This window comes from Macaca thibetana, chromosome 6 (assembly GCF_024542745.1).
Source record: "Macaca thibetana thibetana isolate TM-01 chromosome 6, ASM2454274v1, whole genome shotgun sequence".
Lineage (NCBI taxonomy): Eukaryota > Metazoa > Chordata > Mammalia > Primates > Cercopithecidae > Macaca > Macaca thibetana.
The window spans coordinates 71,747,511-71,762,479 of record NC_065583.1 but is presented as its reverse complement, the minus strand read 5'-3'; the positions used below and the strand labels follow the sequence as shown (position 1 = coordinate 71,762,479).

Sequence of the window (14,969 nt, the reverse complement as noted above, 5' to 3'; positions counted from 1 at the left end):
TTCTAGAGATATGTAGGAGTTTTCATATTCACTGATTTGTAGATCTACATGCTCTTCTCTTAACTGCTAAAGTGTATAAGTTTTCCCTTAGTTTAATTTGGACCTTAATGCAAGTAAAAAAAAAAAAAAGTCACTATTATTTTCTTCTCTGCTTCTGATTTTTACAAAATCTGAGCTATGTGTTCATCTTAACTTGGAAACACATCTTAAGTATTTATTACTAACTTTTCCTAACAGTGTAAGAAGTAAATAATTTTAAGGTAGAATGAATAATTGAAGTGCATTTTTTTTTAAACTAGATACAGTTTGGAACTTTATCAGATTTTTTTGATGCACTGGATAAAGCAGATGAAACTCAGAGAGACAAGGGCCAATCGATGTTCCCTGTTCTAAGTGGAGATTTTTTCACTTATGCTGATCGAGATGATCATTATTGGAGTGGCTATTTTACATCCAGACCCTTTTACAAACGAATGGATAGAATCATGGAATCTCATTTAAGGTACTTTTACCTTTCTGTAGCTACATCTATTTCTTCACTTTCTTTATATTATCATAACCTTTTGTAGTTTTTCATAATATATATCATTCGTGTAGTACATTATGTAGTGTTAAGCTCTAATTAAGCACTTAATGTAATTGTGAAATTTTAATGCAATCAGAAATACGTCTCCAAACTATAATCAAATTATTACATAGGTTTTTGTTCTGGAAGAAAAAATAGTTTATTTAATTAGATTTTTAAGGAGTTGTATTCCGCATTTTGTATTTTTCTAATTAATTTTCCTATGTTATTTGCACACCATATTAATATTCAGTGACATCATCATGAGTGTCTGCAGGCTAGTAATCTGATGGGCTTCTCATTGGAAACATAGGTGAGCATCAAAGAAGCAAATAGGGCCTCCCAGCATTGAAATATGAGCTTCAAAGTTCACAATCCAAAACTAATGTATTTTGTATGTCGGAGAAGTTTAGACTAGGTTTCATCTCAGTTCTTACATACTTATTTGAAGCACATTTCTATAGGCACAGTTATCTGCATAGAACAGCATTTGAAAAAATGATGACTGGTGGGGCAGACAATGATTGAACATGTAAATGGATACAGAGAAGACAGAAAAGTCTGTAGAAAACATAAAAACACTTAACTGACCCTATCCAGGAGACCTTTCAATCACTGATACAATGTTCTATTGTGATAGGTTCTATTTCTGCACTGTCCAATATGGTAGTCATTAGGCACATGTGACTATTGAGCACTTGAAATATGCCCATTTAATTTTAATTAATTTAAAAGTCAATAGCCATGTGTGGCTATGGCTATCATATTGGAGAGCATGGTCCTAAATAACAGAGGCTGATTGTTGATAAAGTTAAACTACTCCAGAGGCCCCCAAGGCTTTCTCTATGTATAGACCACTAAAGTAATTCCTTTTCATGTTGAATCTTGATGTTTGAGTTAGATTGTACTTACTCTCTTTTATATACTAGTGGACATTGATTACATTTTGGAAAGGCTTTTTATTAAAAATTATGAATTTTCTTAAGAGTTTTTTTTTATATGGTAGTGTTTTTTTATTAATACCATGCTGCTATTAAATATTACTATTTCAAAAGCCTAACCTTTTACTGTTACTTGTAATATGCCCGAAAAATATATCTCATTTAAAAAAATTATTTTCATTATTATAGATACATATTAGTTGTACATATTTATGGAGTATATGTGATATTTTGATATAAGCATACAGTATATAATCATAATAGTTTGTATATTCATCATTTATGTGTTTCAAAATAACTAAAAGTAGAATTGGAATGTTTCTAACACAAAGAAATAACTGCTTGAGGTAATGGAATATATCTTATTAAATTTAAAATAATGTTTACATATTATAGTGTTTATCCATTCTTACCCTACAGAATATCAACCAGTTATCTCTTATACTATTTTAAACTTTTCTGTTATAAAGTGAAGTATATTCTCAATAATGTAGAGATCCTTTTGGACCACTGAATTAGTGATTTTTAAGTGTCAAGTATTTTTTAGTGGGAAAAAGAATATTGGTTTATCTTCATTTATTGAACGTATTCAAGACATTGTGGTTACTGCTAGTAATATATTTGGAAAATTCTGCTGCATTAAAACCAAAAAACCATACAATAGTTGTGACTTTGCAAATGTATTAATTTATACATAAGTTTGTCTGAAAATAGTAATGTTTCATCCCTCTGTTCATTTGTAAAATGTGGATAAAATATAAAAGTATAGGGAAGACAGTATTTCCCAAATCTTCCTTTTAACATTTTAGGATATCTGGATATGCATATGTACTCCTTTTAAAGCCAGGAATTTTTTTTTTTTTAAGAGACAAAGTCTTTCTCTGTTGCCCAGGCTGGCATATAGTAGTGTGATCCTAGTTCACTGCAGCCTCAAACTCCTGGGCTCAAGTGATCCTCCCACCTCAGCCTTATGAGTAGCTAGGACTATAGGTGCATGTCACCACACCTGGCTAAGATACAGTCTTGCTATGTCCTCCAGGCTGGTCTTGAACTCCTGAGTTCAAGTGATTTTCCTGCCTTGGTCTCACAAGATGCTAGGATTACAGGCATAAGCCACCATGCCCAGCTGACATCCTGTTTATCATTTTTCAGTTTGTATTGTTAAATTCTCCATGTTTGTTATATGTTACCATTCAAAACTGAAACTAACCCTTGCCCCTGAGCTGTTCTTGGGCCATTATTTTCTGCCTCTTCTCTCCTCTCCTCTGAGTGTCCCATTTACCAACTATGCCTTTCTTTTTCATGTCTCTTACTGTATATATGTGAGAGTAAATGACATTATGATGTTCATGGTCTGTGTGTGTGTTGCTCTTGGAAAGAAGAAAGGGCAGAGAAATTTATCCAATTTTTCAGGTATTTTTTCATTATGTGATACATAAATAAGCCTGTCTTGCTGCCAACAGGTACTGGCTTATTTTCCAGGATCATCTAGAACAAGGACCCCTGATACCAGTGTAGACATGGTATTCTTTGATGATTGAGAATGCAAATGTGTTATATGGATACACTGGTCATTTTATGTGAATTATTATTACCAATATCTTTTTCATAAATTGCTTGTACTGCAATTATGGATTAAAAAATTTGAAAAGTATTGATGTCACATGTTTTAGATTATAAGTTAAGTGTTTGTTTTAAAATAAAAATATGACTTTTATGCAATTAGGGCTGCTGAAATTCTTTACTATTTCGCCCTGAGACAAGCTCACAAATACAAGATAAATAAATTTCTCTCATCATCGCTTTACACGGCACTGACAGAAGCCAGAAGGAATTTGGGACTGTTTCAGCATCATGATGCTATCACAGGAACTGCAAAAGATTGGGTGGTTGTGGATTATGGTACCAGGTAATCTAATTATACAAAAATCATCTTAAAAAATCTTTAAAATTATGGGTAATAAGATTATATATTTTGATGAAGTTGTTAGTGCATATCAAATCACATTAACAATGATATCCCTCGTAAGTATTACTATAGCAAAACAGCACCGATATTCAAATTTTTTTAAGAAATCTGTTGACAAAATCCTAGCTGCACCAACTTTTTATTGCAATGCATTTCTGCAAATAGGGTAGTAAAATATTATTACTACTGTTTAAAGCTGATCCTGTTTTCTTCTAAATACAGTGTGGTGATTGGGGTTATCTTCTTGACCAAGGACTTGGCATCAAACAAAACATAGCTATAATCTAGAGAGATAAAGATTCCTACTTCATTGTATGTCAGTTTAATCTCATCCTATTTCATATCCAATTGTTCTTGTGTATATATTTTTTAAGAGGTACATTGACATAATAAGCTGAGAATCATAGCCAGGAAAGAAAAAGACCTATAAACCTTATCATATATGGATTATATAAACCACTGGGAATGAGAAAGGATGACCTGGGTGTTGATATTAAAGCCATGTTTAACTCATTGAAGGGCTGTCAGATGGGCGAGGGAGTAGAAGCTAAGTTATTTCTATATTAAAGAATTTGAACAATGAGTATAAGCATGGTCTGAGATAACAGAGGACTTGGCAAACAGAGCTTCCTAATAATGGGGAAGAAATCTTACCTTTTGTAGTAGGGAGTTCTCTATCCTCATGCCAGACTTTGGATGACCATTCATTCATTAAGATCAGTGCAGCGGGGATTCCTAGATTGGGGAAGGAGTTTTGACTATTTTATTTACTATGGTTTAGACTATTCTTCCTGATACTGTTTTTTTTTTATCAACAGTGTTGTGCTTTGATAATATTTTAAAGTCATTTAAAATATACTGTGATTTTCTTAAATAGATTTAAAAAGTGAATATCTTTATTACTACTCCTTGATGAGAAAAGCATATACAATACATGAAATCAATGTTAAAAAATTGACTCACAACTTATATTACTAATTGTAGTAAATGTTAATTAAATTTTTAGTTACAATATTTTGACTGGCTTTCTAGAAATTGGGGGAAAAAGATATTCTTGGGGTTTCATTAGTTGATTTCAGTCCTTAAAAAAAAACATTCAAAGTAGTATCTTGAATATCTTCTCCATTTTTTAATGGCAAGTATATTTGACACCCACCTATTGAGGTTGATCTGGGCTTAAAGTAGAAAATGCTCATTAGATGATAAAGATGGTATTTCTCCCACAGAAAGCATTTTTGAAAGTAAGGTCAGATCCTCCATTTTTCTTTCTCACCTGCTCCTGGCCTGCTTGGTTTGTTGAGAGTTTAAAAGTGAGACTGCTTAGAATCAGACCAGGGCAGCGCTCCTAAGAGGACATGGAAAAGTCATTTTCCTACACTGCCCACTTGCTGTCTCTGGCTGTCATATTGAAAGAGATTTGCTTATAGGTCATTGAGCTTTGGCTACAGAACATTTTTTTATCATGACCTGTCTGGAAGAGCTATCATTGGTTCCTCCACAGGTTTTGTGTTGCTTTTGGCTTATAAAAACTTCCCTGTGCAGAATTGCATGTTAGAGAAGAAAAGGTGGTAATTCTCAAACTGTACTTGGCATTTGTAAATTTGCTATGGAAGTACTTCACACTTCATTGAAAAGTCATAAACAATTACCAAATCATTAGCACAGACATTTTAAGGAGGAAATTTCAAAACACAAGTTAGAGAATTATTAACAAAGAGGTAGTTAGTATTGGGTGTTCTCTTGAACTTGGACTGATGACTACTATTCATTCAGATTTGGCAGAAATGTCACTGTGAACAAGTGTATGAATTAGTGGTGCATTTGGCTGCGAGTAATAGCAACCAGAAACAGAATAAATCCTGTCCTGCTTATTTTTATGTCATATGAAAAAAATCTGTAGACAACTGGTTCTGGTATGGCAGCTCTGCAGTGTCATCAGGCATTCAGGCCCTTCTTTCTCCTCTGCCATAGTAGGGGGAATCTGAGAGTATGCTATCAACAATAGATCGAATGTGTGTATAGTTATAAACTGGAAAGCAAGAATACATCATGCCACATTTGGAGACTAATTCTAATCATGGCATAAAAAAATGAATTGGATTGGGGCAATGTTGTAATAGACAGTCAGCTTAAAAGTATTAATAGATAATGTGGCTTGTGTAGAAGGGAAGAAGAAATGGTAATGAGGTCATTTAGAGAAATGTTTTAGAATTCCGCTAATTATTCCTAACTTGTAATTAAGGTAGGTGGGAGAAAACGGAACACAGGGTGAGCGTGAGGGTCCTAAAATGTAGACAACCTATAGAGTAGCAGACATGCTAACATCTCCTTAATACAACAGCCATGACAGCAAACTAGGAACCTGTGATTCCCAAGTGACTTTTCCTGAACCGTATTCCATATTAATAGGATAAATGGATGTTCAGAAATTAGAGGCCCTGAAAAAAATTCCATATTAATGAAATGTTGAAACATTTAGAATTTTGTTTTACCCAGTGTTTCCCAAATGTACTGTGTTTCATTTTGTTTTGTTTTAAACAAAACAGCTCTATACATCCTGAGAAAACATTTGGGGAGTGATATATTGTAGTCTTTAGTACTCATCCTATGAGAAGGCTTCATGTGTGCCTTTAGGATGCAAATGTTGATGCCTGGCTTCGACTCAGTTTAATTAGGACTCTTTTATACATATGTGGTTTTAGGTGGTGGAGAACATGACTTTCACTCTGCAGATTCAGGCTGCCTAATAAAGATAGCCCTGTAGACAATAGAAAGGAACTTAGGTTGAGATTCAGGCTGCCTAATAAAGATAGCCCTGTAGACAATAGAAAGGAACTTAGGTTGAGGGTCTTATTGTCATAACTGAACCATATTCATTCATATGGTGTTTTAGTATGGTGAAAACACTTAACACTGTCTAGGAAAACATTTGAATATATTGGGAAATTTAATTGAATTATGGCATGAACTCAAATCCATAAGATTTTAGCATTAAAATTATAGATTTGCCATGTAAATATATTTAATTAGTAACATTGATCATGGTCACTTACATCTCTGAAGGAAATATTAATACTCTGCATAAAAGAAGTTAACTTCTTTTACAGGTTTTTTTGTTGTTGTTGCATGACAACAAAAATGTTTTTAAGGCATAGATCCAAAGTTGCTTTCTGTGTTAGAAAAAATAATATAATTGAAAATGTGATTAGCGAGGATTTTCTGCATAGTTCTCCAATATGAATTTGCCTATGGATGCCTGGTCTATAAAGCCTTCAAGAAACATAACTGAATTAGGAAAAAAAAAATCTTCAAGCAAGTTCCTTTTTTCCATGAGTAGTGCTTCAGCAGTAGCTGGTGATATACTGAGGATATATTTCAGAATTGGTCTGGAATCAATAGACTTGATTCCTTAGACTTAAAAATACAATTTGAATATAGTTAGTAATTTCAGTGACCAAAAAAATTGACAGGGATGAAGACAATTTCATTATTCACATCTGTCAAAAACTCTTGTCCTCCTAGTTCTCTTGAACAAGAACATGAAACTAAACAAAATATCTATTTTAATTCTTGGGGTATAACTTGTATACTAATTGAATTTTCTTGTGAGCTAAATTAGCTCATGTTTTTATTCATTGTTAAAACCCTTGTTAGAACTTTTTCTAAAGTAGCAAGTCATGTTTTTTTGGTAGAATGCCTCAGAGTTATTGGGGTGATCCTACTGGATATTATTATTTGGTGCAATATTCATAGAAAGTGTATGTAGTTTGAGTATGTTTATGTGTTTCAGGTGTGTCCAGAAAGCTTTCAGTTTTAAATGCATTCTTGTCGGTTGTATCTTCTGATTAACCATTTTTCTAAGTACTTAGTTCTGGGGGAAAAAAGAGCAGGTTTGTCATAGATTCATTATAGGTTTCACTTTGAATGCAAGATGAAGATACTGGTGGTTTGGCCATTATTAATGAAACTGAAAATATTGTATGCAGATTTTAAAATTATTTCTCAGACTAATAAAATTTTTGGTTTACAGACTTTTTCATTCATTAATGGTTTTGGAGAAGATAATTGGAACTTCTGCATTTTTTCTTATTTTGAAGGACAAACTCACATATGACTCTTACTCTTCTGATACCTTCCTGGAGATGGTTAGTGATTTCATCTATGGTCATCATAAAAATGTGTGATTTCATTGTTCTTGCATTAGCAAAGAGGATGAGAAGCTTAATGAAAAGAGACATTGAAATATAATTTTTTGTACAGTATTTGAAAGAATTTTTATTGCTTAATATAAATTACCTGTATGTTCATCTTTTCTATAAATATTTCAAACTATGTGAAATAGATGGGGTTTTAGAATACTATTAAGATGTTAGTAAGGCAACTGGGCATTATAATTAGTTGTTTTGCTTGGCTTTAATTAGAAGCCCCTTGATACTTAAATTTTTATAAGTCCTTAATCTGTTCTTGCTAAACTTGAATTTGAATGATCTTCTGGTTTCAAGATGAGTCCGTAAAGTGTTAAGTAAAATTTAAAAATTACTGTTCATTTTTATAGGATTTGAAACAAAAATCACAAGATTCTCTGCCACAAAAAAATATAATAAGGCTGAGTGCGGAGCCAAGGTAAATTCATAATTTCTTACAAATGTTTACCACTTTCTGGCTTAATAGTTTTAGGTTTTATGGTTCTGGTTTTTAGTTAGCATGTATTTTGAGGCAATCAATTTATTAATTAAAAAACTCCTAAAAAATGGATTTTCTTTCATGACTGTGTTGTGCTCAGGCTAATAGCTAACACAGTGATTAGTACATTGACTGCTGAATAAACTATTATAACAATATTTCTCACAGATATAAGGTATAGCATGATAAATATGTAGCTTATAAAACATTTCTTATCTCTGTAAAATTAATTTCAGATTATATCTTTTTTGATTAACCTTTCATTTAACGACCTTGTCTTCATTAATCCCTGATCCTGTTTTTAAATGAAAGAAGAAACTTTATTAATATTAGAAGATCAAGGTTTCTACTGTAAATTGTTCATTAGATAACTATCATTTTGCTTGTGAAACAGCCTTGTTTTAGCACTATTGATTTATGCTGAAGTAAATGGGAAGGGCGTTCAGTGACCTTAAACCAGGGCATTTAATTGGTGGCTACCTAATAATTATAAAGAAATGCGTTATGTTTTATTGGTATTTCTTTAAACAGCAAGTTATCTGTTTTTAATAACCAAATATTTGTTGGTCGTTTCCCAGTTGACCCAGGCACACAGTGGTTATTTTTTGTAATATAACCTTTAACTGTCAGAATTGAGATATTTAGTACCCCCCTTACCAATTATAGGATAAAAAAAAAATTTCAAAGAGTAATTCATTATTTCAACTAAATGTATTTTATTAAAATTATTTAAAAATGAATGAAAGTATAGAGAATTTATAGTTGCTAGTAAAGGTGACACTTTTTGTTAAGTATAGACTAAAACCTTAGTTGTCTAAATTTCTTTAGTAAGTAGAGACCTAAGATATATACAGCTTATTCCTTAGAATGAGATAATAAGTTTTTTTATTTTAGTAATACTAATGTTCTCTGTAACATGGCACAAGCCGTAGGAGCTTTCAGATTGCCAGGTCGTAGTTAGGGTGAAAGGATAATGACACTGAAAGAAATATTACTTATAAAATTACAAAATGTTTTCTTTGTCTTAAAATAAGTTATGTTTTGATGCATTTGCAGTTATATGCCTGTTCCTTAAATATTGTGTTCCTAGTAATCTCTGGCATTAGTAAATCTATTTGGCTTTAGTCATAGTTCTCTCATCTATTAACTTTTCTTTCTTTTTATATTTTGGGGGAGGAACATCTTTGTTTTTGCTGGTTATAAGAATAATATATGCTGCTGTAAGTGATTTGTGCCCCATCTCTGGGTGCTTTTATGGTGGGTGGGGTGAGGCAGGGCTGCAACTGTAATATAATAGGTCAGAGGAAAAGATGTTCCCTTTAGTTTCTCTCCTTCCTTTACTGTTTTTGCCTTAGCAAGTAGTAATTAATAATTTTGCCTTTCTAATGCCAGATAAGAAAGTTATGAAATATAGTATATTAATGAAAGAGAAAAATATTTTTAAGCTTTCATATTGAGGAGTTTTAAATACAGGTAAACATAAATGGAATTTTGGGGGCTATTAGTAAAATGATTGTTTTTCGATGTTCCTTTTTAAATAGTTTTTATTTAAATAGTATAGTGTTTATCTTCCTATTACTTCTTTACAATTCTTTTTTATCAAATATTGACTTTCCTATTTCTGTAGGTAGGTAAATTAGGAATACTTCTGATTGGCAGATTCTTATTTATTTTTATGCTTATTATCCATTTGGTAGGTTAGGGCTTCTTAGATTTTAGGTTTTAAAATCTATATTTTACTTGTTAGCTGCAAATTATTTTAGTTACTGATCTCTCAGTAAAAATGGATGAATAATGAAGGAATGATAGTGGCCTTTAAAATGGAAGAATTTGGTAGTTTTATTTAGCAGGCACTGAAAGTAAAGTAATTGCCCTTTTCAGTTTTTAAATTGGAAGTTTTAGAGGTGTGGCTATGAGTCTTTGTCATATTCTTCATGAGTCTTCTTTAATGTTCTAAGGGTTGGCTTTGTTTTAGTTATAGACTCAGTTCCTATTTGAGTAACAAACTATCTAAATAAACCATGCATTCTCAATGGGGGAGATATTCTTCCCAAGATAGTGAAAATTGGTTTTTTGGGGATTCGAAGAAAATCTTATTCTTTTTAATATATAAAACATAGATACAGTACATAACAGGTAAACAGTTTGTGTGTGGCATTAAAATGGTATGTGGGTGATTAGTAAATGTCTAAAAAGAGTCATTAGGGAGGTGATAATGTAAAAAAGATTGAGAAATACTAACTTAAACCCATAGAATATAAATAATACATGTAAATTTGGTCATGCTGTTGGCAATATTAGTTATAGCAATAAACTTAATATAACTTACTTTGTGAGTATTTAAAAAGTAGTCCATGATCTGTTTAAAGTGACATTAGTACATGTTGATATGCCTAATTTAGTTTACACAGTTACATGAGCTATATCATGTGTGGATTCATAGTTTTTGTATAGAAAACAGTTACTTCAGAATATCAACTTAAGGTATTCTTAAAAAGTACTTAATTCCAGAAAAGCCCTCCCATAACCCATTGCCATTGGCTCGTCTAATGGTTCTCCCTGGATGACCTCCCAGCACCAATAATTTAATTTCTTCTGATTTTTCTCCATACATGCTTTCCTTTTGGATGCCAGTCTTGATTAAGAGTATTATTATCTTTTTAGTTATCTAGGTTCTGAAACCCCAGAACCTACTTTGACCTCTACCTTCTATTATTCCTTAAATTTTATCAGTTGGAGAGTTTTTTTCTTCTCATCTGTGAAATGCATCTTCCTTTTTCCTGTCACTTTTTAGTTCTAAGCCATACTTCATGCTTGAATTACTTCAACACTTTCTTACCTTTTTGTCTTCAATTTCTCTGTGCCCCTAATTTATTACATGAAGTTATCAGAGGAATCTAGCCAAAAACAGAGCTCTGAGAAAGTCACTTCTAAATTCAACATTCTCTAGGTACTTCTTACCTACTGAGGAAAGTCTGACCTGATGGTCAAATGTTTTAGTAGGCTATTGCCTAACAAACTACTCTGAAACTTAATGTCTTAAATACAATGTATTATATTTCCCATGTTTCTGTAGAGAACTGCTGGGCAGTTCTTGCTTGGGGTCTCTCATACCATTGCAGGCAATTGGAGATTGGGAATGGAGTTCCCCAAAGATTTGACTGGGCTCAGTGTGCAAGAGGGCTCACTCACATTACTGAAAGTTAATGCTCGCTGTTGACTGAGGGTTCAGTTGGAGCTGTTAGCTGCCAATGCCTACACATGGTCTCTCCATATGACTTGGGCTTCTCTAACCATAGTGGCTAGTTCTAAGAGGGAGTATCTTAAGATTGAAAGTCTCAAAAGTGAGTTTTCTGGGTAGAAACAGCAAGACTTCTTAAGACCTAGCTTTGGAAGTCCTAGAAGGCTATTTTCATTACATTCTGTTGGTCAAGGAAGGTTAGCCAAGATCAAGGGGAGGGAATTACTCTCCATTTCTTGATGTGAGGAGCATGTATAGAAAGCAAAGGGAATGATGGTAGTCATCTTTGGAGAGTAGCTGTGACAGTTCACCTATAGGCTACCTCAGTTCATATACCTTTCATGTACAGAGTAACCTCACCCACCTCCCAATATGCCCAATACCTCATCCCATTACACTGTTAGCCCCAAATTTCTACCTAGATCAGGCCAAAATGGGTCACTCATGGCTGGCAGTTAATGCTGGCTTGTTTCTTCCAGTATAATTATTTAAAGTTAATCACACTAGATTGTAAACTCCTTGAGAGTAGGAATTATTTCTTTATTTCTAGCATCATGCCTGTGGTATTATATGCAACGTAGTAAGAATAATACAGATTCATTGAAATATATTTAAATATTGACTGAAGAGAATATTAATCTTCAGACACCAGATATACATAGAACATGGTTCACATTCTATGTGAAAATGTGGTATCCTGGTATATGTTCTCCCTAGGTATTTCTTTGGTCTCATATTTGGAGGTTGGGTGCCAGAGTGCTTCCAAGTAAACTTTTAAGTACTACTACAAATAAAGATAAACAGGAATTCGATAAAGCTGGGAATTTGTATAACTGTCCTTTTAAGATTTTAGTTTTATACCATGAGACCTGAGAAATTTCAGATTGCATCTCAGCATCATTGCATTCTTACAGCATTAACTTCATTGAGATTGGATTTTGGGTGGCTATTCAGAATGGACGGATATGAAAGATAGTTCCAAATAGCTGATTGAATTGGCTTTATCAGATTGGTTTTCATATGTAAGACTTATTGTTATTATCAACATAGCCTGATTCTTCATTTTGTATTTTTAATATTATTATTGTAAACAATTCTTCTGGCAGTAATTATCTATTAGTTTAATGGGATTCAAGGCTTTAGGTGAGTTTTTTTTTCTTTTGTTATCAACTTATTTTTATACCAAATAAGAATGTGTCTTAGAAAATATCTAATATCTCTAACCAGTTGTTTACACATAAGTTTTAAATGAAGAAGCCAAGCTCACAACCTTATTTTTATTGTTTGGAAATGGAATTTCTAGGAAAATAGAATTCTAACCACTCAGATTGTGGCAGCATTATTTGATAGAGGCATTTGGAGCTTAAGGGCAGAAGTGAGATCATGACTTGAAAAGGCAGCTCTAGTCTGAGAAGTGAATCTGGTGAAAGAGCTGTCAGTGTACAGAGGGAGCGTACTTTGTGCTCAACTGTGGAGGAGATGGAAGAGTGTTAACCACGATAATTAGTCCAGGAACTGTCCTTAATAGCTCATGGATTATGATGGTTTAAGCTTGAATTTTGACATGTACTAGAAAACTAGTATATAGAAATGTCTTTCTATTAGTTAACAGAATAATGAGTGTAAAATGTCAGATTAAAGGTTTTCTTTCTTGAAAATGGTTGGCTATATTTTTTAATTATCCTAAAATAATTCAAGTCAATAATAGAATATAGGATTTGACATGCTGGACCCTCTCCAGCTTCTATTATTTTGAGAAAAGCTGAGATATCTTTACCTTTTAAATAAAGCTGCTTTGAACTTTTCTTTTGATGAGGGAATTGGTAACTGATGGTCCTAGAGACTTTTAAACACATAAAAACTAAGCTATTCTGTATTCCAGTCTAGTTTAGGTATATCTGGGCATTAATAGCACAGTGTATTTATGAATTTTATTGGATCTGAAGGATGAGTTTATAAACTCTCCTGTAGGATGCTTTTCTATTTAAATATAAAATTGCTTGTAAAAGATATTTGTATGTTTTCACCTATGTTCTGTCTCTGTTATGTGTTAACTTTGATTTTTTCAAGGTATAGGTTGGCTAGTTCCCTGATTATCCAGAAGCACTTTTCATCTTGTCTGTAGTCTGCTGGGGTGTTTTCAGAAAGGATGCTTTATCCAGAAGACTGAATAGAATATATTGTATTATGTAAATAACCAAAAGTTTCTTAAGGAATTCAAGGTACCTGCAAGATGCTACATAAGTTAATTTTATGTTGAAAATAGTTTGCATTGACTAGTGGTTGGTACTAGTGTTGGAGCAGTCAGGGCTCAGTAGCAATACAAAATAATCTTATTTGGTGTTTGCCATTCTAATTCAATCATCACGGGATTACATTTTGCCTAATTTTTCAAGAAAATATAAAGGTCTCTTGGGTAGGAAATGAGGAGAAAAGGCTCCACCTTTGTTCCAGTTCCCTCCACTCTTAGCGTTTCTATTTATTTTATGACATTGGGAATGATGAGTATTAATTCCTGAAATACTGTTTCAACCTCACATTGACTGAAATGAAATAACATCTGTTATATTAAAAAAATAGTTGACACTTACAATTTACATGATGGCTGACTAGAGACCATGAGACTGACTCTCAGTTTCCCATTAAAGCTCATATGAAATGTAGAAGATGATGAACAATTGTAGGAATACCAAAACCTTGGCTTGACAGTCAATGTATTGCCACAATCTAAGATGTCCACGAACTACAAAGCTGGTAGAACTGGTCTGAAAAATGCAATTACTTGCTGATTAATGATAAGCAGTTTGAAATAAAAGCAACCTGCATGTCTTTTAAAGCAAGTATGGAGAATGATTCCTTTTCCTTTTCATAATGTCTATCCCCAAGGCTTTGAAATTCTGGGATTATATTAACTAGAAAGTGAACAAATATTTTTCTATTGGAAGAGTGCTACTTTTGAGGCTATTAGCAAGTTATGTAGCTTTTGTTTTGTTTTTCTTATTCCTCCCTGACTAAGGTCTCTGTTGACCAATCTTCATTTAATTGACCAACTAGATCAACTGATTCTTTTCATTCCTTTTCAGTGCCCATGGCAATGTGGCCTTGTAGCTAACAGGCTGTTAGCTAGCAGGCCAATGCACTTCCCTCCCTCCAGTCTTTCAGTTGTGTGATTATCATGAATCAGTTATTTATTCCTAAACAAGTTGTTCTTGTTATTTTTTTCTCATAAACCATTTTATTATGCTGATGAATTATGTAAAAACCCTTTTTTATGAAGTTGAGGACTTTGGAAGTATTCAGCAAAGGTGAGTCACTGACAAATATTGGTGACATGATTGCAAAAGATTTGGGAAGAAATCATAATAATGTAGAAGCAGCCTGCATTCAGATTTTCTTAATATTTTTGAGTTTAAGTTCCTGCTATACTTTAGAGAAACCTAAGCTTGGGACCACAGAAGATTATCACATGTTTGGTTATGCAGAGAATATGACAACTCCAATTACTGGTTCCATAGTCAAAGCAAAGGATTTGTATATTTTGAATATGATACACATATATATTACATGGTA

At 32.9% G+C, this 14,969-nt stretch overlaps 2 protein-coding genes across 4 annotated transcripts in view; both read left to right on the top strand.

The window, feature by feature from the left end:
* The window catches only part of LOC126956139 (uncharacterized), a 604,199-nt gene that overhangs the window by 359,807 nt on the left and 229,423 nt on the right, over positions 1-14,969 (top strand). The window lies entirely within an intron of this gene.
* MAN2A1 (mannosidase alpha class 2A member 1) overlaps positions 1-14,969 on the top strand; it is a 175,378-nt gene that overhangs the window by 87,142 nt on the left and 73,267 nt on the right. For all 3 annotated transcript variants that reach the window (XM_050793036.1, XM_050793037.1, XM_050793038.1), the window contains 4 exons: positions 300-502; positions 3,233-3,415; positions 7,506-7,620; positions 8,031-8,098. In XM_050793036.1, coding sequence (XP_050648993.1) covers positions 300-502; positions 3,233-3,415; positions 7,506-7,620; positions 8,031-8,098 — 569 coding nt within the window. The remainder of the gene's footprint in view (positions 1-299; positions 503-3,232; positions 3,416-7,505; positions 7,621-8,030; positions 8,099-14,969) is intronic.